At 36.4% G+C, this 24170-nt stretch overlaps 4 protein-coding genes across 4 annotated transcripts; 2 read left to right on the forward strand and 2 right to left on the reverse strand.

Annotated features, from left to right (window-relative positions):
- Nucleotides 1-510: 510 nt before the first annotated feature.
- On the reverse strand, nt 511-3363 carry LOC145618448 (small ribosomal subunit protein bS21c-like). Its single transcript, XM_081673217.1, has 2 exons — nt 2984-3363; nt 511-719 (listed from the first exon to the last, which is right to left on the reverse strand). Exons 1-2 carry the CDS (start codon nt 3346-3348, stop codon nt 608-610), a joined length of 477 nt encoding a protein of 158 aa, XP_081529343.1. The 5' UTR covers nt 3349-3363; the 3' UTR covers nt 511-607.
- A 705-nt stretch (nt 3364-4068) lies between these two features.
- Nucleotides 4069-13650, reverse strand: LOC145617884 (uncharacterized). The gene is made up of 13 exons (XM_081672643.1): nt 13429-13650; nt 13103-13131; nt 12518-12623; nt 11660-11813; nt 11300-11485; nt 10971-11122; nt 8656-8935; nt 7916-8130; nt 7624-7722; nt 7009-7535; nt 4991-5763; nt 4492-4690; nt 4069-4404 (listed from the first exon to the last, which is right to left on the reverse strand). Exons 1-13 carry the CDS (start codon nt 13595-13597, stop codon nt 4243-4245), a joined length of 3051 nt encoding a protein of 1016 aa, XP_081528769.1. The 5' UTR covers nt 13598-13650; the 3' UTR covers nt 4069-4242.
- A 1036-nt stretch (nt 13651-14686) lies between these two features.
- On the forward strand, nt 14687-20117 carry LOC145617494 (elongator complex protein 3). Its single transcript, XM_081672201.1, has 8 exons — nt 14687-15214; nt 16244-16486; nt 16740-16914; nt 17238-17404; nt 18651-18870; nt 18960-19064; nt 19428-19580; nt 19715-20117. Exons 1-8 carry the CDS (start codon nt 14739-14741, stop codon nt 19871-19873), a joined length of 1698 nt encoding a protein of 565 aa, XP_081528327.1. The 5' UTR covers nt 14687-14738; the 3' UTR covers nt 19874-20117.
- Nucleotides 20118-22157: 2040 nt separating this feature from the next.
- Nucleotides 22158-23722, forward strand: LOC145618531 (uncharacterized). Its single transcript, XM_081673302.1, has 2 exons — nt 22158-22945; nt 23057-23722. Exons 1-2 carry the CDS (start codon nt 22158-22160, stop codon nt 23682-23684), a joined length of 1416 nt encoding a protein of 471 aa, XP_081529428.1. The 3' UTR covers nt 23685-23722.
- Nucleotides 23723-24170: the final 448 nt, after the last annotated feature.

Genomic DNA, 24170 nt, shown 5'->3' on the forward strand with positions numbered 1-24170 from the left:
GTACTAATAACTTTTATGATGGAGAGTAAAAATTATTGTACCATTCGTGTTTTTAGTTAAAATGGTGAGAACTACCCAAAAAAAAAAAGAAATGGTAAGAATTGAGCAGTTACCCCAGTTGGGAATCGAATTATATGCATCAGTCAATTAGCTCTTAGTGCTATTTGAGCAAGTTTGCTAAAACATTGGATCAAATACATCACCAGATTCGGGGGCTTTTAAACTTAATAAGACATATACAATCCCGTCAAAATAAATAAATAAATTGATACACATTTTACTAGCTATTCTGTGATTTGTGATCCTGAATCGAAAGCATGACATGTGCCACAAACTCTCTCTTAATACATTCTCAGCTTGTTCTGATGATCAAGATACATAAGAGTTCCCTCTTTGAATTTGAAACATGATATTAGCAACACCAATAATACTAAGCACTCTGTATTTCAAACAAATAGAGATGCATATACTTCTAATATTCATACTATACTGCTCTTTACAGTGTCATAATCCAAAACTCAGGTCAATATGTATCGAAAAATTTAGCTCTGTATCTCAGTATCTGTCATCGTCAGCATGTCGCCTGCTAGCAACTGCACCAGCTTGGTCAATAGGGAAGGTCGCCTTCAGGAAGTTCCCAATTATCATTATCAAAATCATCATCTTCCTTCTTTGGAGTATCAGAATTATTCTGTTTTGTGACTTTTGGCTGAAAACGCCTGTATCAACAAGTAGTTAACATGTATTAAATTGAATTCTACAACAGGCCAGAAATAATTTTTAAATGACAATTCCAATAAGAAAGCAGCAGAAGATCAAGCTCTCTCAATTCTCAAACACAAATTAAAAGGTACAAAGCATATCAGAGAAACACGAAGTAACAGCTGCAAGATGCTACGGAGTATGAATGATTCTATAAGTAGTACACTGAAGAACCTTTTCATCTGCCAAAGTCGCATAATATGTCAACCAGATTATAAGTACAGAGAGATTTACATGGAATATCAGTAGAGGAAACTGTAACAACATACAAACTCACATCACATCATAGGCAAAATGATAATCCTTCTGTCACTAAATAAAAGCCGCGTTTCTGTCACAACTCTTGTGCCTAAATAAAAGCCTCATTTCTCATTTGGGTAGGGTCAGTTATCCAACAAAGCCTCCTTAACCCACTATACATTCTCTCACTTCCCCTAAAACCAATAAATCGTTACCACTACCTTCCTTTCTATTCAACTTTAATCAACAAAACCCCACTACATTCCTTACCTAAAACAGCGTGAACATGAGAAATGTGCCTTATTTAGAGGCAAAAGGAGTAATTGGTACAGCACAGTTGCATAAGCAAGCATAAAATTAGGTTGCAGCGTCTCAAATCTCACAACGATAATGGATACTAATTTCATCTGTCTTATTGGTTATGAAGTTGCAGAACATAAGAGACATGACTTCCAATACTCCATTAATCTTTTGAAATCCAGTATTAAATCAAGCAGGGTGAATATCTCTAATACTCCTTCCGCAGAAAAGCAATATCAGAATTGGAATCTTATGACATGAATTTTGTATAAGAGAAAGAGGGAAACAACAATGTTATAAATTAACCTCAGATTTGTTCAGTAGGAAACTATCTAAACAATGTTAGCTTTGCCCATCAAAGACTTTGCAGCGCCTAATGTACAAAATTATGTTTGCACAATACAAGAAAGCCATTACAGGATCTCTTAATAAGTGTTACAATATACCACAGCTGCTGCAACATTAACAATAAAATTGTACAACTCCCGAAAACATTAGGTCCTCAAATATCACACACTAAGGTCGAGATTACTCTGGTGAGTCTAGACTCTGGATAATGAAGTAACAGAATATACCAGAACACCCAAAGGAATGCAGATGTATAAGCATCATGTCTGTCCAAGGAATAACTTATGTTTTCATCGCGCCTCATATAACTTTTTCTAAATTTCTATAACTATAAGTCAATTGAATTATTCATAGAAACCATCAAACCAAAACCTTCATTCACTAAAAGCCTCAAATTCAAATCCTTCACTATCATTTTTCATATACTCGTCTCACTGAGTTCAAATTCTATAGTAAGCCAATCCCAATTTCGATTTCAGCTCTTCCACCCGCTTTTCTTCCTCGAGCAAAATCAAACTCCATAAGCAAAACCAAAATTTGGAGTTAAAATCCCAAAATAGACAATTTGATGTAATTATAGCTAAAGCTCAGTCCAATAGTCCATAAATACAAAGCCACAAGAATTCCTTAAAACGACAAGAACGCATACAGAAGAGGAAAGTCAGCAGCTAAACCTTCAAACTTCCTTCCCCAATTTTCCCTGGCTCATATAATAATTATGTTTACAAGTTTGGGACCAATTTTTGTAACTGCTCACCACATGAAACACCATGTAAAGCTCAGTCGAGCTCAATCGAACAACAACAAACCCGACTGGCAATTGGCCAACCTCAATGCTCATCATAAGGCCCAACAGCCAACACATTCCCCCACCTAAATCCCTTTCTTGAATCAAGCATAAAACCCCAATCACTGTAATTCACAAACCACTTCTAATTCTGCTTCAATTTTCATCATTACTGTTATTAATCATGAAATATCTTATATTATCACCAAAAAAAAACCCATCCCAAGTAAAATTCTTCTTTTTAAGGTTAGTTTGATCCTTTTATGATGAAATTCTCACATTTTTACCAAAGCGAGTCTACATTTCTACCTTAACTAAACAAAATCACAACAAAAACCAAGTACAATACTAAATAAATTCCATCAACTCAAACCAAAGAATTAAGCTTTCGGCGGCAAAACCGAGGACCTGAATCAAATCTCGTCTACATAATTATCAATTTCTTGATTCTCCACATACAATACACACAGTTAATAAAAAATAAGAACAAAATGAACATTAACCAAAACAAATTAAAAGAAAAAATCTATAAATAAAAAACCAAACCTTTTGCTATTCCTCTTAGCAGCTTCACGAGACTTGCGTTTCTTCTTATCATGAGGATTCTCAAACCATCTTCGTCTCTTACACTCTTGAATAACACCAGCTCTAAATACTTCTCTCCTAAATCTGCTCAACAGCTTTTCTTCATGCTCGTTTTCTTCAACAACAACCTGCACATTATAAGTACCCATTGATGTTATGAACAACCCATTTCGATTTCTAGGGTTTTCTGGGTTTTTGAGAGAGATTGAAGGGCAATTTTGAGGATATGAAAGGTGGGTTTTTTGGGAAGAAGGGATTTGGGATTTTGTGTTCTGAGTTTGTGGGAAGAATGAGATGAGTTTGGAGAAACTTGAAGTTGCTGCCATGGCGGATTTCTTCAATTTTGATTTTTTTTTTTTCAGATTTTGTTTTTGCAGAATATTTGTTGGTACTTTTTTTGTGATTTTGTGGGGTTTTGCTGGGGTTTAAGGTACTAGAGAGGTCTACTTCAAATGGTACAAAAGAACCAAGAATGTTCCAAGAACTTCTAGTTCTAGTTCTGATTCTATTTTATTTTATTTACGATGTATATTTGTAAGGTGAAGTGTCAATAAACAATTGTAAAACGTAATCGTACTAAGGAGTATTCCCGGTATCTTCACTGAAAAATAAAATCGTTTTGTTTTAACTTATGACAAAATAAATTCATATAGATTTGTAACTAAAGATATTAATGGTTAAAGTTGTGCATCAGATATTGTTGAGTAATCAACCACAAAAAACAATCATTTTTGTGGAATGAAGATTATAAATGTTGTATGATAATTTAATAATTTGCAGGTTGGGGATGTTTATTTGATATCGATTAGGGCAAATGATGATCTAGTCATATTGATGACATTTGATGTGAAGGATAAATAAGCTTAGTTCATGGTTACAATTATGGTAGGAAAACTGAAAGTGAAGAATTTGTGACCATATTATTAAAAATGCTAACACTAAGATGATGTATTGGGTCCATTTTCATCTTATTGTTATCTTATTAGTATCATCAAAATTTAAGAAGATTTATAAAAGTAGGCTATAAACACTAAAAAAACCCAATACAGTGTGAATGACAGAAATTAAAAATAAATAAATAACAGAAAATATACTCCCAAGACTCCAACAACACTTTAGACCTTTAGTAGCTACTTATGAGATACAAGTACTCGTAATATTTACAGTGGACTGCAACAATGCCTAACTGTACAATACAGCCTACTAAAATCAAAATCCAATTAGCCAAGAAAACTGTTGGATCCAGGAATTCTGATAACCCCCTTTGATAGATTAGACGGAAGCCCGATGCTTTTCTTTTGCAGACTACTTTCAGCAGAGTTGAAAGCTCGGGAAGCTTGGAGAGACATCTGTGCATGAAGCTGAAGGCATGCCATGGCCATCTATATGCACCAACAACCATTAAAACCGTTAGGCCATGTTGATAAAAATCTGAAGAAGCAACTTATGTTTCACCAAATCTAACTCACCGTACAACATTCTCTATCAGTGTCTGATTCGGCTATCTGAAGTGCCCATGTCCGAATCCACTCAAGTCCTCTAGAAATTTCTTCATTCCCCTCCATTAAGGAAGATGCTATAAAAGAGGGGTGAAGTGCAGTCAAACAGCATGATATAGCAAAGAGGACTGATCTCCGAACAAATGCTTCTTTGTGGTGGCATACCTCCCTGCATCCAAGTAAATCCATTTGTTCAGCATTAATAAACACAGGAAAAAATTATCAAGCATACAGAAAGACCTTTAATTCAATGGGTTATATTAATGGCAGAAATTCCTTTCAAAATAAAAACAAATCCTACTAGATCCCACATAAATTTCCATATTGCATTACGCTTGGAAGTGTGCTTAGATGAGTTATCTTCCCTTTGTTCACTTCAGATTAAGCATTATTGATAAAGGGGGAGAAATGTATGTGATGAGGAAAGTATTAGGCTATTGCTATTTGTTCAATAATCACTATTCAATACCTTGACCTTAGCATGTCCAGAAGAGCAGGAGCCAAAGTAGATGCTTCTGGATGCAGAGATATGCATCTGATACAAACTCCAAGCATATAAATAAGTTTCCCTAAAACAAGGAAATCCCTTCCGAGCAAGTCAACTCCATGGCTTTTCTTATCAAACCCTTGCATAGCAGGAAGCATAAATGCTGCCGCATAAAGAGGAAACTTGTTCTGAGACCAGTCATTCACACTACCCTGCAAGTTTGCTGGTTTACGACCCCATCGGCGAGTTTTTCCTTTGATTTCAACAGACTTTGAAGGAAGTTCTCTCTCAAACCGGTTGGTCAAATTCAATGAAGAGAAAGGAAGTGTATCTGGGATTTCTTTCCAGGATCCAGCTCCAGATGGCCCTTTGCTACTAGGCAAGAACCACGGCTGAGGTTCGGATGCGGATGATATCAGAGATTTTGGCTGGGTTTTCCTAACAACGGTTTTAGCATTAGCAAGTTCCTCAGCAGCATCTGTCATGACATCAAGTATCATGATGCGCTGGCTCACATCCAAATGAGGAGAGTATAAAAGTTTATTTATAGCATTTACAGATTCAAAGGGGCACGTCACAAGCAATGCAACCAGTGCCTTCTGTCTTTTTTCTTCAGCCGAATCTTCCTCTTCTTCTAACACTGAATCAGTGCAACGAGCTTGTACAAGGGTTCTTACTAGATCACTGGCTACATGCCGAAGTTCATCAGGTGATGCTCGCACAAGCTTTTCTGCAACGTCAAGAGCTCTTTCAACCTGCATAAAAAGTGAGCATAATTATCTAATCATATTTGATATTTCTATATGGTGTCAAATCATCATCCTTTCCGCTATTATGAATATGTAAACTAGAACGCAAAAATGGAAATCCCACAAAGCAAATAGATCCACAAACAGGAGCAGTATATCTGAAATTATATGATCGAACTACAGGTACATTTTACACAAAGGAAAAGAAAAGAAAAAAAAGAGCCCCCCCTGGCTTTTCTTTAAATTAAGAGTGTTGTTGGAGATTAGGCGGCAACATTTTGAAATTCATGTTATTATAGAGTACTCCATATTTAATTTGAAATTCATGCTTATTAAATTCAGTTATGTTTTTGATGAATTGTAACTTCACAAAGATTCCCCCCACCCCCACCCCCCAAATGCATCTGCAAAAGTTAAGAAACAAAACAAAACAAACCCCTTAAAATCTTATTTGCTGAGAGCTTATCTAACTCAATAGAGTTATAGTCTTATAGAGGGGGGCCCTCAACATGACAAGACTTAGGCCCTGTTGTGTTCATTTTGTTTCCATTTATTTCAGCTAAGATAATGTCTATAAGTTCAAATAAATAATAATCAGGTGAAAGGTAAATAGAACACACCCTTATTTATCTTGGGAATAATGATCCCTTCATTCACAACAAGATTTACTACAAGACAGACATTTCAAGAATTATGTCAAAAGATGCTTGGTTACAGCACAAGCAGAAATGTGCTCTTGTAGAGCTAAGATCATTTAAGACTCTGAGCTTAATGAGAGAAAGGTCAGGGTTCCCCCTGACCACGAAAATGGGAGAAACGAAGACAGGGTTGGGATGAACAATCAGAAAGTGCAAAAACATCTTGAATACCATAAGAGGAACATACTTCCATAGGTCACCTTGTCTTCTATATGCACCTTTAGGTTTGAGTTGAACACTACAACTACATTTGACAGCCATTCGTATCCCCCAGCACAGCAAAAGTGTGCATCCTTGCTTTGCTGCTCACTTAGTTTCAAAAACTAGGGTATCCAGGACAGTCGTACTAAGTCCAGGGTGGTAAAATCTTCCTAGTTTCCTAGACCCCAAGTAACCTGCAATATCCCCCTCGGTGCAATTTCAGACCAGTATTTTGCAATATTATAGCCATAGCTCAACTCCTGCCATTTACAATCTAGACGCACAGTACCTTATCCCCAAACAGTTAAGACAAGAAATATAACTAGAAATCAGGCTGAATAACAAGACTTACTCCTTCAGGGTCATCAGATTTTCGAAGGGCCCCAACAACATCCACCAACTGAGAGATCCTCTTCTTAAGATCAGTGTCATCATCTGTCAAGTCATAAGGCTGCAATGACGAGTCACTCGAGGATTCAGAATCTTCACTTGCGTTATCATCCACCTCTTCACCAGTGAGAAGCTCATCGTTCAATGATGCTGGATCAACAATCTCATCCGGATCAACCAACATAAGCCCAAAAGGTTTCTTTTTGTCAGGTATCAACTTGCTTTCTCTTTCATGGGTATCTCCATGGTTTTGGTCTTCCATATGCACACCTTTATCATTTGACTCTGTATTCACCACGTTGTTGGAGGTTCTATCTTTACTAGACAAAGCACCCTTTGAGGAGGGTAACCCAAATTCCCAATCTACATTTTCTTCTCTGCAGCTGTCATCAAGGTAAAGAGGATTTTTTGGATCAACTACCTTAGAAAATACAAGTGCCACATTGCTAGCCATTTTTCTGACTAATTCATCAGGGTTCTCCAGTCTACCTATCAAGAAAAGAGAACACACTGGTAAGCTTTGAAATAACTAGCCAAAATAAAACAAAAACAAATTTGAGAGGGTTCAAGATTGTACAGCTAACGCCTTCAAGAATTAAGCGCATAACATCCTTGGTCGAGTCTAGCTCTTCCCTAGACATATTCTCCAACAAAAGACCTGCCACAGCTGTTACATCTGCAGTTTAGGTTAAGGTGAATAGCATTCCAAACACAAGTAATTATAAATAATAGTGGCATTTAGTGTATAGATATTACCAAATATATAGTGAAATCAGGTACAAAGGATAAGAAGAAACAAGAAAATATTACATGGAGATATATGAAGAAACAGCAAATAATTACATAGATATATTTTCTGAAAAGGATACAGAATTGCTGCTCTAAAGGAGCCGATTGTACAAATTCCCGTGTAGACCATACTTGTACAACACAGTTGACAGCTTCCAACAGAACATGATTGTTTTCACTTTTCTTCAACTTGCCATCATCAAAAGGGCAACCGAAAACAGCAAACTGGAGTATCCATCTCAAGCAGCAGAATGGAAGTACTTTCAAAAGGAGAAATTTATCAACAAATATGACCCTGGTAGAAAGTAGATAACAATGTAAGTCTGCTTATGCGTTTTTCATTCATAAATATAAAATAAAAACTCCTATTCAGAACAGAATACATAATTTTATTACAATCCATTTTTGGACATGGACGTTTCCAAACTTCCATATTTGACCAATGTTAATCAAAGCGAGGTATAGACACAGGTATGTGTTAGAGAGTCGCTGGAAATTTTATGGTTAGTAATATTTTTGGTTCAAAATGATGTATCAACTGCCCATACTTGTGTAGGACTATTGAGTAGTAGCATGTGTTCTTCAAGTGAAATGTAGAGTCCTAGAAACATAAAATCTGCATTAAGTAAGTCCAAGTTCTATGTTTGCATAGTTATTTAGTGCAGTGCAAATTACTACCAAGAAAAGTATCTATCATTGTCCAACCAAAGAACAAATAAAATAAAGAAATAAGAAGAAAAAAAAGGCAATAAATTTACCAACTTTTACATCATCAAACTAAACCTATACTTGATATACCCTGTAAAAAAATTGCTCTCACCTGACTGTTGTCTGATGTTGGAATGACTGATGAAATAATATCCATAGTATCCAATATGCTTCGGTGTCATTTGCACATTCATATACCAGCTGATGCAAGATTTGCTCAGTCAATTTTTCCAAAACATATGCATCTTTAATGGTTCCTATCATCAATAACCAAAACTGGAAACTGGGGTCTGATCTAAAACTTTTCTCAGTGATTATATCCTTGTCATGGGACGATAAAAGGTTTTGTACACGTTTATGAATTCGGGGAATCACCTCACTGACTAGTAAATCTGCAATCAGCATTTCAAGTCGGCATTAAAGACTGCTCCCCTTAATAGGCAATTATCTAATTGTCTATGTTGCTTCAAATATACAAGTATATAACTACTGGGGGGGAGGGGGAGGGGGGACAATTTCCACATGGTCACTAATGTAAGTTTGAAATTTTCTAGATCCAACCAAATGGTCAACGACATCTAAAAAGTTTAATACATTATTCACTTTGTAGCAGATTCGTTTTTACACATTCCTATTTTATCTGTCTCACTTTCTCACATAAAACTTTACGTTCTATCTTTCAGAATCTCATCTCTACTACTAAAAAGATAGTGTCCCACGCTCTGTTGCACTAAATAAAACAATACCTCGTTTCACACACTGTATTAAATTACATATAACATTTCAATAAAAATAACTACTAAAACTAGCAAACAACTTATCACCTAAAACTATGTGTTATGATAAGAGTCAAATCTAATTTAGGGAGGATAGAGCGCCTCAAGTGAAGGAGTGACAAAGAAAGCTGTGTGCAATTATTTTCTGTTTTTAGTTCTCATCAGATGTACTACCTTTGCTCCTTAATGTTCTTGATGCTTACTATTTGCATAAGATTTTAAAAAAAGAATAAAGAGATTGAAAAGGTGGGATTAAACTGGCAAAATCAATCATGTGGGGAAAAGTATGCCCTTCTGTGTGGAGTGAAGGTATAAAAGTGTGCAAAAAAAAAAAAAACACACACACACACACACATTTCCAAAAATGGAATAAAGTAGAAGTGTAAGAACGAAAAGGAAAAAATATGAAGAAAGTGTAGAAAACAAAATGGAACGGGGATAATATGTAATTTATCATCATAGAGGAACCCCAAATCATTTTGGGACTAAGGCTTTGTTGTTGTTGTGTTATCATAGAGGAAAGCACTAGATTAGAAAAGTTCCAGATGTTTTTACAGTGGAAAAAGAGGCTTAGATGGAAATACCATCAGCACCACCAGTGATATGGCTAAAGAAGTTCTACTTACCCAACCATCCTCCCCCTCATAGCAAACAAAAGCATGGAAAACCTCCTTAATATTCCTCAAACAAAAATTTTCTATTCCCTACTATGGAACAGATCTCATGTATCCCCAAATTTACCATTCAACTAACATCCTCTCAAAGACCACAGCGTTATTATGATACATGCAAAAGATACTTCATGATTCACTACGGCTGGTGGAATCATAAGCATTCCATAAAATTTACAGCACATAATTACCAAACTTATGATTCGTATATATTAACATACTGAATATGACAAACAGATGTATCACTCAATTCATAGGTAGCACTCACTGTGTACTTTTGAAGCACTGGCCAAGCTGGTTTCAACTAAATAGTCTACTCCTCACAAAATTTAACTCTTTCCAAATTAAATCCTTGATTGGAAACGTATTAATGTATAAGGCATTCCCTGCCAGGGATTATGTGTCCGAAAGCTCTTACAATGCACCCCACCCACCCTAGCGCCCCAGACAGTTGGATAGTTCAAACCCCACATGAAGCATCTGAGCCCCCAACAGCCTGCCCCGCACCTACAGGAAATGAGTTGGTCTTATCATGTCTGGACAGTCATAAATGGACCGAGATAACTTGATAAGTTTCAAACATATAAAAGTTGAAAGCAAACAGTGCATAAAGTAGAAGCTACAGTCATAATATTAGACCCCAACAGATATACTCTTTGTTTCATTGACATTGCCCAAAAAAATCAATAATCTTGTTTCAGTATCTTTTACCATTTTTTGAGACATGTAGCAAGTTAAAATATTATATGGGCCAAAAATTTTACTCTAAGAAAGTTAGATTGCTAAATGTATACAAGTTTATAATATATACCCAACATTTGATAATGACAATGGAGCAAATAGTAGAAATCTATTAATCCTACTTATATGCTCAGAAATTTCAGTAATTGTTACCACAATTAACCAGGAAAATTCAGTGCTAAAAGCCAAAAATTGCAAGCTCAACAGTAGCCAATGAAATTGCAGCATTAATGTTTTACCAGCTGATCCACGTCGACAAATGCGAGCAAACATTTCTGCAACAAATTGGAAGGAACCATCCACATCAGTGTGAACTTCTTTGCCATATAACTTCCTGCTTTTTTCTTCTGCTCCATCCAGAAGCTGGATAGTAATGCTCTTAAAAAATAAACTAAGAGACTTTGTCAAGAATAAACAACCAGAGCTGTCCAGCTTAATACACATACTCAGTAGATATCTTTTCAGTAACACAAAGACTCAACAATCAAATGTGCAAAATGTCCATTTGGGAGTTCACTTTCAAAAAGCTGAATTAAGCATGCATATTTAGTAGAATATGAAAGGATACTGAGGTGAAAGAGATTTAAGAGCTCCAGGCCGTGTTTTGTCTGGGACAGATGCAACAAGCTGTGCCACTCTAGACACTGTCAGCTTGACTAAAGAATCAGAGTTATAATTAGATTCATGGTAAAAATCAAGTTCCTTAGCCAATTGAAGAACTCCTTCATTTTCTAACAAGCAGAGTTCAACTAATCTGTGAATATTTGGAGAGAGAGATTATGAGCAACATTATATAAATTTACAATTGCCTATGGTAGACAAATTGAAACCAAATATCCAGTAAGAACATGACAAAATTTGACATGAAATTGTGTCTAGCAAGAACAAATCTGAAACTCAACAAGTGCATTATTGGCATCATAATCACCTTTCAGTATTTGATCTTACAACATTGGCACTATGATTTAGAGAAGGAATCAATGCTTGAACAACCTCAAAAATGAGACCTTTTACGAAAAATACATCATAAACCAGCTTCCTTGCAGTCAAAGGGAAGCAAGATAACCAATTGGAAGCAACATCTGCAAAATCATCAAAAGAAGAAAGAATTGTACTCATGAAGTGAATATATTGAGCTAGCAGATAATAACCTCAACCAAGTCAAGCTTCTCCAAGTCACTCAAGTCGCTTAAATTTGAGAAGAAAAAAAAAAACATACAACTACAAAGTGTCTAGGCCTTAATTCACAGAATTGAAAAGCCACCCCAAAGAGACTACAAACTAACTCTAGTTTGAGCAAAGCCTCTGACAAATTCATATGACATATTCTTTCTTTGGCCATCATGACCACTAGCTTCCACGGAAACTTTTCTCTCACTGGTATACTAAGCTTCACCCTTCAGAACCGCCAATCAACAACTGTAGAACTCATGTTTAAACCATTTTCCTCCTCTTCTGGCCGTCTAAGGTATAGATTGAGAGGTTTAGTAAATTACAATGGTTATAAATGTTAAAAAGAAAATGTTAAGCATCTTAATTAGCATGGAATAGTGGATGTAGGTAAGCAAGAAACTACTACATAGTGACAAGATTCATAAGTATCATTTTCCTCATTGAAAGACTTCTCCTCTTGCATCTATTTACTAAACAAAATGACCCAGGTTGTCATGATATTAATTTGTACTTCTAGCTACTGAACTTCTTTTCATCATACTGATGTAACATCAATGTATCTAACATGTCATGTCATTCAATAGCATTTAAACACGAGAAACAGAAAACATACCATGAATCAAAAATCGAGCTAATGTAGGAAATGAAACTCCTTTATAGAAGACTTCCCACACTTGGTTCCTCCCCTCACTTGTATAGGGTACTTCTACTTGATTGAGCTGGAATATCAATGTCAAGAGCATCATCATACATCAACGACCCACACCAAAAATCAACAATACCTAAGATTCTACAACTGTAATCCCATAAAGACAATAACCTCCCTGCCACCCACCTCCCCCTCCCCACCACCCCCCCGCGGCCCCAAGCACTATGAGTTAGAATAAGGTAAGGGTGGGTTGCATTGTCGAAACTCAAGATGTAGCAAAAAAAAAAAAAAAAAGGCATCCATTTGTGCAAGATTCACAACCTAGCAACATTAAATTTCATTTACCCATGATCATCTAGCAAGCCTTAAACATTAAAGTATTGTTTTCATGTATGCATGAACAAAGATATCAGCTTTTTTCTCTTCACCTTTAATATAAAATTTCAGTACAATAAGTTCTAACAAGGGCTAATAAGTTGGAATAAGGGTTTTTGCGGCGAAACGAGTAGAGTACTTATTAAGAAGTCGGATAATAATGATAGAAGATACCTGATCCCTGTATCTCTCTGAAATTACTCCTGCCAATTCAATGAGCACACAAATACAAAATTGTTAGCAAACCCCATGTTTTGCCCTTTCAATCAATGCCTAAATCAATTTCCAATTTATAATATACACCTTACAAAATTAAGATATAGTATTGTATAAACACAACAAACAGCTAAATTCTCGAGTTTCCCAGGTTCATATCATTCAAATTACTATTCTTGTAACATTTATGAATAATGGGTGTTTTTAAAAATATTGAAATCAGAAAGAAAATGCAAAATAATTGAAGAAATTAACAGCAAAATTGGAGTTGTTTTGCACCCCACCTGAAAGAGAGGAAGTATCGACGGGAAAAATGAGGATTGCGACGGAATGAAGAGCTAAAATGACGTCGTCGACGTATTTGGCGGTGGTAATGGCGGAGATAGCGTCGGAGATCTTTTGTAGGAGTTGGGCTTCCGGTACACTGCTCTTTGACTTCTCCTCCGTCGCCATTTTAGTCGTTTGCTTGCTGTTATGCTTGGTGTAGCAGGAGAAGCAAGAGCACAAATTCTTTGATTATATACTTTCGTAGTTAAGTAAAACTTCTAGACAACTCTATTACCTACATTTAGTAGGCCAACTTCGAGCCATTTTGTAGTTTGTGGGGCTTGAACTTATGAACTTAAAAGTTATAAGGTGAGTTCCCCACCGACTTTACCAAACTTTACATGGTACTACAACAATATCATAATTACTCTCGATAATTTGTGCAAATGTTGTGAAAAAATGAAAACATACATTTGGTATCATGTGACTCTCATACTATGCATCAAATCTCAAAACACAATAACAAAGGTTATAAACATGAAATCAACTTTTAGAGGTTTTCATCCACTTTAAAATATGTATGTAATGGAGTTATTCTTCAATTGTTGTTTATGACTCGTTGACTCCATAAACCTCCCTAAACCAATTCGCATTTGCAAACACACTTAACAAGCCAATAAAAAGCACATCTAGTAGCATAAACCATCAAATGTTGTGAAAGTCCAAAACTTCATCACCCCATCTCCATCTCCATCAACCTAAAGCCGAGTAGAAGTTGTGATGTAGAATGGATAGGGAATATATTAGATTATCAAACCATCAAATCAACACAACATTGTGTAGAACCATTCTTTAATTTGAGTCATCTATACTCCATCATCTATAAAATTGACCCATCTCTAGTCCGTGAAATTACTACTAATACCACTTAGCTCTCAAAGACCAAACCCATTATTTTCAATTTATGTGTCAAGTTCAGTCAATTCATCTATCTTTGATCCTTCAATTTTTTTTTTTTTTCAAAAAAAACAAAACCAATTTATCCTTTTAGGCTTTTATTATGTAGAGTATTACATAATACAATTATCATATCATATGTTGCTCTTGGATATCGACCCACATTTGTCTAATTGTCCCTTCTCAAGTGTTCTCATATATCTAGGAGTCCTAAGATATAACTCAAATGGTTAAAACTCTATTCTTCTGAGAGTAGATTGCTTCTCATCACCCGTCCATCACTCGTAAACACCAAATAAAACAAATTTCCGGAAACACAAAACCCCTCTTCACTCTGAACTCAACTCCAAATTCTCTCATTCTCTCTCCAATGGCGGCAGCTACAGTAGCACCCTCTCAATCCCGCAAACTCCCACGCCCAGGCCGTGGCGGCGTAGTCTCACACGGCCTAACCGAAGAAGAAGCCCGTGTCAAAGCAATCGCTGAAATCGTCTCTCAAATGGTAGACCTTTCAAGAAAAGGCGAAACCGTAGACCTCAACTTCATCAAATCCGCTGCGTGTCGTAAATACGGCCTAGCCCGTGCACCTAAACTGGTGGAAATGATTGCGGCTTTGCCGGATTCGGACCGTGAGGCTCTCCTTCCGAAGCTTCGGGCTAAGCCCGTGCGCACCGCCTCGGGTATTGCGGTTGTTGCGGTGATGTCGAAGCCTCATAGGTGTCCGCATATTGCTACTACTGGGAATATTTGTGTGTATTGCCCTGGTGGGCCTGATTCTGATTTTGAGTATAGTACTCAGAGTTATACTGGGTATGAACCCACCAGTATGCGAGCTATTCGAGCGAGGTATGAATTGTTTTATTAATTTTAAGATTAAATTTGGTTTTTTGTTGTTGAATTTGGTTTTTTGGGTTGTTTGAGGAAGTGGGTAGTTTCTTGTTTTTTGGGGATTTCTGGGGTTTTAGTTGTTTTAATGTGGAGATGATTTTTTTGATTGATTGAATGATGTGAATATATTGGCATTTGATGTGTTTTGAAATTAGATTGCACATATGGTATGTATGATAAGCTTGCATTGTCCCTATTTGCTGTTACTAGGAATGAGGGTTGAGGTATGAATTATGGGTGTTAATGTCACTAAGCTCTGAATGTCTGTCTTCCAATTTAGAACTCTGTCAGGTGCATGATATCAAATTATTCAAATATCGGCAGCATTTCCAGAGCGCAATGGAAAGTTTGTTGAGCTTATATGATTTTGGTATTAAGCTGTTGCAGCCATAGAACTTAAGCTTGCCTGCTGCTGTTATCATGATTGCAACGATATCCGATATATGATTCCCTGACTGTGAGTCAAGAGGCAATAAGAAATGATTTGATTGGATGATATTGCTAGACCTAAGAAAAGAGTAGCACCTCATCGATACAATTTCTAGAGCTTTAATCTATCTCTTTTGGTTAAACTTGCATAAGTCCTAGCAATGATGCTTCTTTGCTGATCAAATTTTGATTTTATTTTTTATTTTTTATTTTGTGGTGTAAAGTTATGGGAGCATACTGGCTATCAAGTTCACTGGACATGCTTACATATTGGACATAATTGGAATCGTCTTATAAGTTTTCACTAGTGTGATTACTGATTAAGGGAGTTGAAGTAATTTATGAGATGAATTTTTTTATTGTTGAGATCAGGGTGTTGATTGTCTGGCTCTAGCATGTCAATTGTCACTGTGCTGATAGTATCTGAAGATTTCAGTTTACTGTTGATTAATGTATAAGTACTTATTTTTCGCAAACTGATGCTATTTATGCAGTGTACAGTACTTCAATATTGTTTTACTGAGAGGTATTTCATCAATTTTATCTATGTGGTTCCAGATACAACCCTTATGTCCAGGCCAGAAGCAGGATTGATCAGCTCAAGCGATTGGGTCACAGTGTTGATAAAGTTGAGTTCATCTTGATGGGTGGTACTTTTATGTCACTGCCAGCAGACTATCGTGATTATTTCACAAGGAACCTGCATGATGCCTTATCTGGGCATACATCTGCAAATGTCGAAGAAGCTGTTGCCTACTCTGAACACAGTGCAGTAAAATGTATTGGAATGACTATTGAGACGTAAGCAATCATTTCTATATACTTGTCAGAATTTGTGTTCTGTTTTCTAAGCTGATGGGATATGATCCTTTTTTAGCTGGTGATTTGGTGTTTCTTTCTTTCTGTCTGCTCCATTGTTCTGCTTTCCTCTAATTTTGTCATGGGCTGAACTCATTTTTTTGAGTATTTTGACTAGTTCTTAAGGACACTTTATGTTTTACCTTGATCCTTATTTGCAACATCATGATGTGTATATGCCTTAATCAAACTTCAGGAGACCAGATTATTGCCTTGGCCCTCATTTGCGACAGATGCTATCGTATGGTTGCACACGATTGGAGATTGGAGTTCAAAGCACATACGAGGATGTTGCACGGGACTCGAATAGAGGTCATACTGTAGCTGCCGTAGCTGATTGCTTTTGTTTGGCAAAGGATGCTGGTTTCAAGGTAAATTTAGTACTGTATACTCAATTGTTACTAATAAGAATATTTTGAATGTTTTTTTTTTTTTTTTTAATTTCCTATTGATATCAGAGAATCAAATCTCATAGATGTTATACACCAGAAATATACTGTGTTGATTTTGCTTCCATTGTGAGTTGTAGAACTTATGCATTCGTAGTTGTGACTTGTGACATCGAGAATTGGTTCTGTTCCAAGATGATTTATCTATGTTGGAATTTGTATGTTAATAATTATAACCGGCATGAGGTTTCTAAAGTTCTTCACAATGTGTTGGTTGCTCAGCTTATTTACGTACTTTTTGTCAGATTGTTGCTCATATGATGCCAGATCTTCCAAATGTGGGGGTTGAGAGGGATATGGAAAGCTTCAAAGAATTTTTTGAGAGTCCTGCCTTCAGAGCTGATGGACTTAAAATATATCCTACTCTTGTTATTCGTGGAACTGGGCTCTATGAGCTCTGGAAAACTGGCAGGTATTTCCTCCAATATGCCTCTTTTTTTAGTGTTCCAACTGGATCATAAAGATATTGTATACAAGCAGGCATATGATGGTAAAAAAGAAAGCCATAGATTTATTATATTATCCGCCAGAGCATTTGATTTGGGGTAGAAAGGTTGTTCTTAAGTTTGTTAATAATGTACTGCAACTCTGTAGGTAATAGGTAGTTTTGGAGTTTTTTAATCTATCAGGCATCAAGAAGGGATATTCCCTAATTCCTTTAGTCTGTGTTTATCATCCCCTTATCCCAGAGGATTCTGCTTATGAATCTGAATTAGATTATTGAGGTTCATGAAACAAATTTCTAGTTCTTGAGGATATAGCAATAGGTTTGCACAAAGTTACTTCATCCATCGAGATACCAAGTAGGCTTTCGGTTCACTCTTTAAAGAGTAGTTACAGAATGGAATGATAGACTCCCTAACCAATATGTCCTATATATTTTTATAAATTAAATTCTTTTTTTGATGCCTGATTAATTCCTAAAATTTCAACTTCCAACATTCAAGGGTATAATGCAAACCTATGCAGTTATTTTAACTTCCATACTGTTGCTAATGCTACCACATCACCAACAGAACAACCATCTGTGGCTGTCATCACAGAACTACCACCACTTATGATCTGATATCTATCTTCTCTCTCCTCTGGACCATTCCTCAATTAATAGCTTTATAAAACAGACAAGAGAACTTGAATTAGAGAATCAAATGAGGAAACCTGAGCAGGGGACGGAAATGACATGAATAAGTAAAAAAATTGAATACTCATGATAAACAGCAATCATGCATGACCTACATCCACAGTAGTTGGCTAAATAATCAATTCTGTATTAGTATATTTTCGTTGCCAAATTTGTGTGGGTGATGCTGAATTTGATGCGTATATGGTTAAAACCACATCAATTATGATATGAGAGGAGATGGAATGAGTGACTGTCAACTCTTGTGGCAACAAAGGTGGCTTCGGCAGTAGAGGAGCTTGCAGGAGGGCATCAAGGAGAGGAAAAATGCAGGAAGTGTGGCTTTTGAGTTGTGAGGAGGGAGAGATGAAGGCAAGTGGTGATTGTTTGGAGAGAGGGGAATCAAGTTTTTTAAAAAATGAACCAATAACTTTCATGAAGGAATGGAATGGGTTAAAATCCACTCCTTTCCTCCACTATATCTGATACTAATTTTTTTTCCTGAACAGATCATTAATTTTCTTATATATGTATGCAGGTATAGAAATTACCCACCTGAGCAACTTGTGGATATTATAGCTAGGATTTTATCTATGGTGCCTCCTTGGACTCGTGTTTATCGAGTTCAGCGTGATATACCTATGCCTTTGGTTACTTCTGGTGTTGAGAAAGGCAATCTTCGTGAATTGGCTTTAGCTCGAATGGATGATCTAGGACTGAAATGCCGTGATGTGCGAACACGAGAAGCAGGAATTCAGGTATGTTGGCTGGCAGTACTACCATATCGAATCAGATATTCAGATTAGATGTTAAAGTAATTATGTTTTTTTTTGGGTGGTATGTTCAGGACATTCACCACAAGATAAGACCAGAAGAAGTGGTGCTCGTTCGCCGTGATTATACAGCTAACGAGGGCTGGGAAACCTTCCTCTCTTATGAGGATACACGACAGGTATTGAATGTTAAATTTATGTATTCAAGGCATAGCTATTGATCATACTGTTGGTTGGAATTTGCTTTTCTTTTGAAGAATGATTAATTATGTATCACACATATTTTGATGTATTTTATTACTGTAAGAATCTCGTCCTTGATATTCATAGCTTTGATCAAGACATTTTCAATCAATTTTTATTGCCGAATTTCCTTATACTGATTATTGGCTCCCTGGAAATATGTTTGGCCAATGTGAAGTATATGAGTTGCTTTGTAGTTATATGAAGTACTTGTTAAGTTGCTATTGTCTTACTCCTTTACATCTATTGATTATGGTTTCTGTTTTGGATTAGTAATCATTTGAAATTTTCCTCTACAGGACATTCTTGTAGGCCTCCTCCGACTTAGAAGATGTGGTAGGAATGTCACTTGTCCTGAACTTACGGGGAAGTGTTCAATTGTTCGTGAACTTCACGTTTATGGAACTGCAGTTCCTGTCCATGGACGGGAAGCAGACAAGCTACAACATCAGGTAATCAAACTAAGTACACTGTTACTCCTGCTGAGCCTGAGAGCTTTGACTCTGGGGTTATTCAGTTTCAATTTCAACATCAGTATTTTAATTTCTTTGTTTTATAGATTGCTCATCAGTTGTTTAATCTTTAGGGTTATGGTACGCTACTAATGGAAGAGGCAGAGCATATTGCACGTAGGGAGCATAGGTCAACAAAGATAGCTGTTATCTCTGGTGTTGGAACCCGGCATTACTATAGGAAGTTAGGCTATGAACTTGAGGGACCTTATATGGTAAAATATCTCATGTAATGGGCATCCATATAAGAATGAAGTTTTTTGTTGTACACTGCGCCTTAGATGTAGATCAGACTAATTAACCATATGTATATTGTTAATTTTGATAGTTGCTTTTCACTTAGTTGGCTGTCAATTGCATCTAGCCATTTTATAATAGCGTCTTTGCTGATTTTGATGTACCGGTAAAATGAAATGAAAAGTGATCATTTTGATTTAATAGTGAATTGTGCATACCAGCATATGTGAAATATTCAGCAAGTGTGCTGTGTGCAGATTAGATTTTTTTTTTTTTTTTTTTTCTTATAATTCTTGTGAAGCGATTGAAGTTAATTCTACAGGCAAGTACAGAAAAGAGATTACTGGTAACAAGTTCAAACAAGATAAGTTTACTTTAGCCTTTTCTGGCTTATTGGTTATAACTTATGAATACATATGGAAATTTAAGGCATGGTGGTCAAGTAATGTTATATTTTAACAAAAATGGGTAGGTCAACCTTGGTCTCCTAAACTTTTGGCTATATACTTCCTCTGTTCTTTTTTACTTGATCTGTTTATTTTATCACGTTTACCAATGTAAAATTTAATGATCAATATCATTAATTCTCCGTAAGTAAAAATTCTAAAAGTTATATATTATGATAGTACTTATTGAAACGAATTCAAAATTATCCTACATGAATATGTTTTTCTTACATATTATTTACAAAAGACAGTTAAAGGAGGAGTAGTGAATAGTGTAAAAGTCAAAGCGGGTCAAGTAAAAAAGAACGGAGAAAGTAACTATTATCAAATCCTAAAATATGAATTCTAAAACTGGTTATCAAATTCTAAAATACACATTCTTGAATTTCAAAGTTTGAACCCCATGAATAGAATCTAAAGTTTGGTATAGTTTGAACCTAATATTCCTGCATTTCAAGTTATGAATTTTTGTATCAATAACATCCTTATAGCAAACACAAATCCTAAAATATGAATGTGTATTTTAAATTCAGAGATTTATGTAAATCGGAAACTAATAGAGAAGATATGTTGCACCATGGTCAAGAGCATTAGCATCAATGAAGAATGCCATCCTACTAGCCTTCCTTTGGTAAAACGATCTAAGCTTTTCCTTTTCCATCAATGAGAAAGGATGCATGTATCCTTAGCATAAAAATTTATGATCGTTAGGTGCTTATTGTTTTTTCAAATAAGTTACCATTTACAAATTATAGCCGTTTTAAATTTTTTTATTCACAAAAAGATTCCACAAGACAAATGTCACCATTTTAATCAATTAGACCAATGCATTTTGGGGCTTCTCTGCTTCACGATACTTTTTCCTATTTGCTTTTTTTTTTTTTTCTTGTTTTGGCTCGTGGGACGAGAGAGCTACTCTTTTCCATATAAAGGATTGGGTACTATCCTCCCATTAAAAGAATCCTTTTAGCAATATGCACATCCATGAAGCAGAAGGAGTGGGATATGATTCACTACTTGCCTACTGCTCCATGGGAGTCCTTCCTCGGAGGATCGAAGAGAGAGCTAAAAGGATGTTCATCCTCATTGATGTTGGTGCTCTTATAGCCGTTTACAATTTTAAGTCACAAAAAACATGTCACCATTTAGCTTGTGACAAGTGCCACTCTGTAAATGTAAAAATTTCCATTGCATTTGGCATTTTCCACCTTCAACGCTGCTTTTGTTTTTTTTTTTTTTCTTTTGTTTTTTGGTTCACCTTTTGGCTCGTGGGACACGACCTCTTTTAGTCTTTTCCTGTCCACATACAGGAATTGGTGTTTGACCGTTTTCCTATAACTAACATGATCCTTTTATAATTTCTCACATCCATGAGGAAGAGGAATAGGATGTAAAATTGGAGGTAAAAGGAGAAAATTTCCCATTGATGCTGGTGGTCTAAAAGGCTCTATGAAGATGCTTTTAAGAATCAAAAAAGAAAAAACATGTAGGATGATTTATGGTGATCAAAATAACTTTGATCACCTTAGAATTTTCATAGTAACAATATATACTCGTACTTTTTTTAAGACCAATTGTAACTAAACCACCAATTTTTGTCTCGAGGTCAAAAGCTTAACGAAACGATACCTTCCAACATTCTAACTTTTTATTTTTCACGGGAATCTAACATTCTAACTCAAAATATAGAAATTGGGGCTTCATCTCATATTCTCATGAACAGACCGTTAATTTGTATCGTTACATCACCTTCCAAAATAACTACCTTGACAGTTGAGACCATTGCTTCTTCCTCCAAAAATTGTCTGCATTGAACAAAATTAGTCAAACCATGATGCTTAGGACAGCTCTTTCGCCATTTATATCCACCCTTCAATTGAAATTTAAAGGTCCCAATTTCTCCTTAACAGTAAGAAATGTCCATACTCAATGCACATCAACTGTTCGACAAAATGCACATACGAATCCAACTCCTCTGTATCAACTCCCTCCAACCTCAGCTTACATCCACCTTCCTTTCTGTAGGAAGCGTTGCCATTACTGTGATTTCCCTATCGTTGCTCTAGGATCATCCATGAACCAATCCCACGACGATGACCCTCGAATCGTTGATTACATAGAGTTGATATGCAGGGAAATTAAGGCTACAAGATTGGATTTTGATCAATACCCACCTCTTGAAACTGTGTTTTTTGGTGGGGGTACTCCTTCTTTGGTCCCACCAAGGCTTGTTGCTTTGGTGCTTGATACACTGAAGTCAAAATTTGGGGTGTCTTTGAATGCTGAGATAAGCATGGAAATGGATCCTGGTACTTTTACTGCTGATAAGTTAAGGGATTTCTTGGGGTTGGGTGTGAATAGAGTGTCTCTTGGTGTGCAGGCGTTCCAAGAGGAGTTGCTCAAGGCTTGTGGGAGAGCTCATGGTCTTAAGGAGGTTTATGAGGCAATCGAGATTGTCGAGTCATGTCGAGTTGGAAATTGGAGTATGGACTTGATTTCTTCCCTCCCTCACCAAACTACAGACATGTGGAGTGAGAGTTTGCAGCTCACAATTGATGCAAAGCCTACTCATGTATCTGTGTATGATTTGCAAGTCGAAAAGGATACTAAATTTGGAGTATTGTAAGTGATTTTACTCCTTTTAACACTCGTCTAGCTACTGTGTAATGTGTATGCCTTTTAGTGAAATGAAATGTCTGATGTGATGAATGAGGCTGAAATGGTTATGTACAGGTATACACCAGGAGAGTTACCATTGCCATCTGAATCTCAATCCGCAGAGTTTTACAAAATGGCTTCAGAGGCACTTACAAGCGCGGGATATGAACATTATGAAATTAGCAGTTATTCAAAGAGTGGGTTCAAATGTCAGCACAATCTTACTTATTGGAAGAACACGCCATTCTATGCCTTTGGTCTTGGATCCGCGAGTTACCTCAATGGTTTGCGATTTTCAAGACCGAGGAGGATGAGAGATTACGCAACTTATGTGGCAAATTTGGAAAATGGATCAGCAAGTGATCAAGAGAATGGTAATGTTGATCCTAAAGATAGGGCTGCGGATATTGTGATGCTATCTCTCAGAACTTCGAGAGGTTTAGATATCAAGTCCTTTACACAAGATTTTGGTGCCTCACTTGCCCTTTCTCTCTGCCATGCCTATAAACCTTACGTAGAAAGTGGACATGTCCTCTACCTAGATGAAGAAAGGAAGCTTATACCGCCATCTGAAGTTAGCTCCTTGTTTGTTGATGTAAACAAGTTAGAAGAAAGAGTTTCATTCATCAGACTAAGTGATCCAGAGGGTTTTCTTCTTTCCAATGAATTGATATCAATTGCTTTTGGGGTTGTTGCTCCATGAAATGAGCATTCTTTATTTTGCTTTTTACATGTCAAATCAGACTTTCAATATTCAAATTAATAGGAGCACCTGAAAAGTTTGTGCCATTATCAGTTACCAACTTACCCTGAAGCCCTTATCTATCCTCTACTATATTTGGTAAACTAGAACAATTACAAGGAGGTTCCAAACAGTCTTCTTGTGCAGTTTGCACCTAAACTACTAGGGTTTATGATGGGATATGGAGCAAGAATTAATCACCCAGTGCACCCAGAAGGATGTGTAAACTCGTCACAGAAACACATTTCCGATTCTTCCCTTGACATATCATTTTACCCTTTCACATTTGTAAAACTCATTACAGATAATTCCATTGTACAGTTTGGACATGACTTTCAGGTTTAGCAAGTCTTCCGAGAATTAGAAGTGAGGTGCTCTTAAAGCACAGGCTTGGTATGAGCACTAGATGCTCTTTCTGGGGGATTTCAGAGCCTGGGTCAGTCAACT

The sequence above is a fragment of the Chenopodium album genome, chromosome 26, assembly GCF_948465745.1.
Source record: "Chenopodium album chromosome 26, dcCheAlbu1.1, whole genome shotgun sequence".
NCBI classification, from domain to species: domain Eukaryota; kingdom Viridiplantae; phylum Streptophyta; class Magnoliopsida; order Caryophyllales; family Amaranthaceae; genus Chenopodium; species Chenopodium album.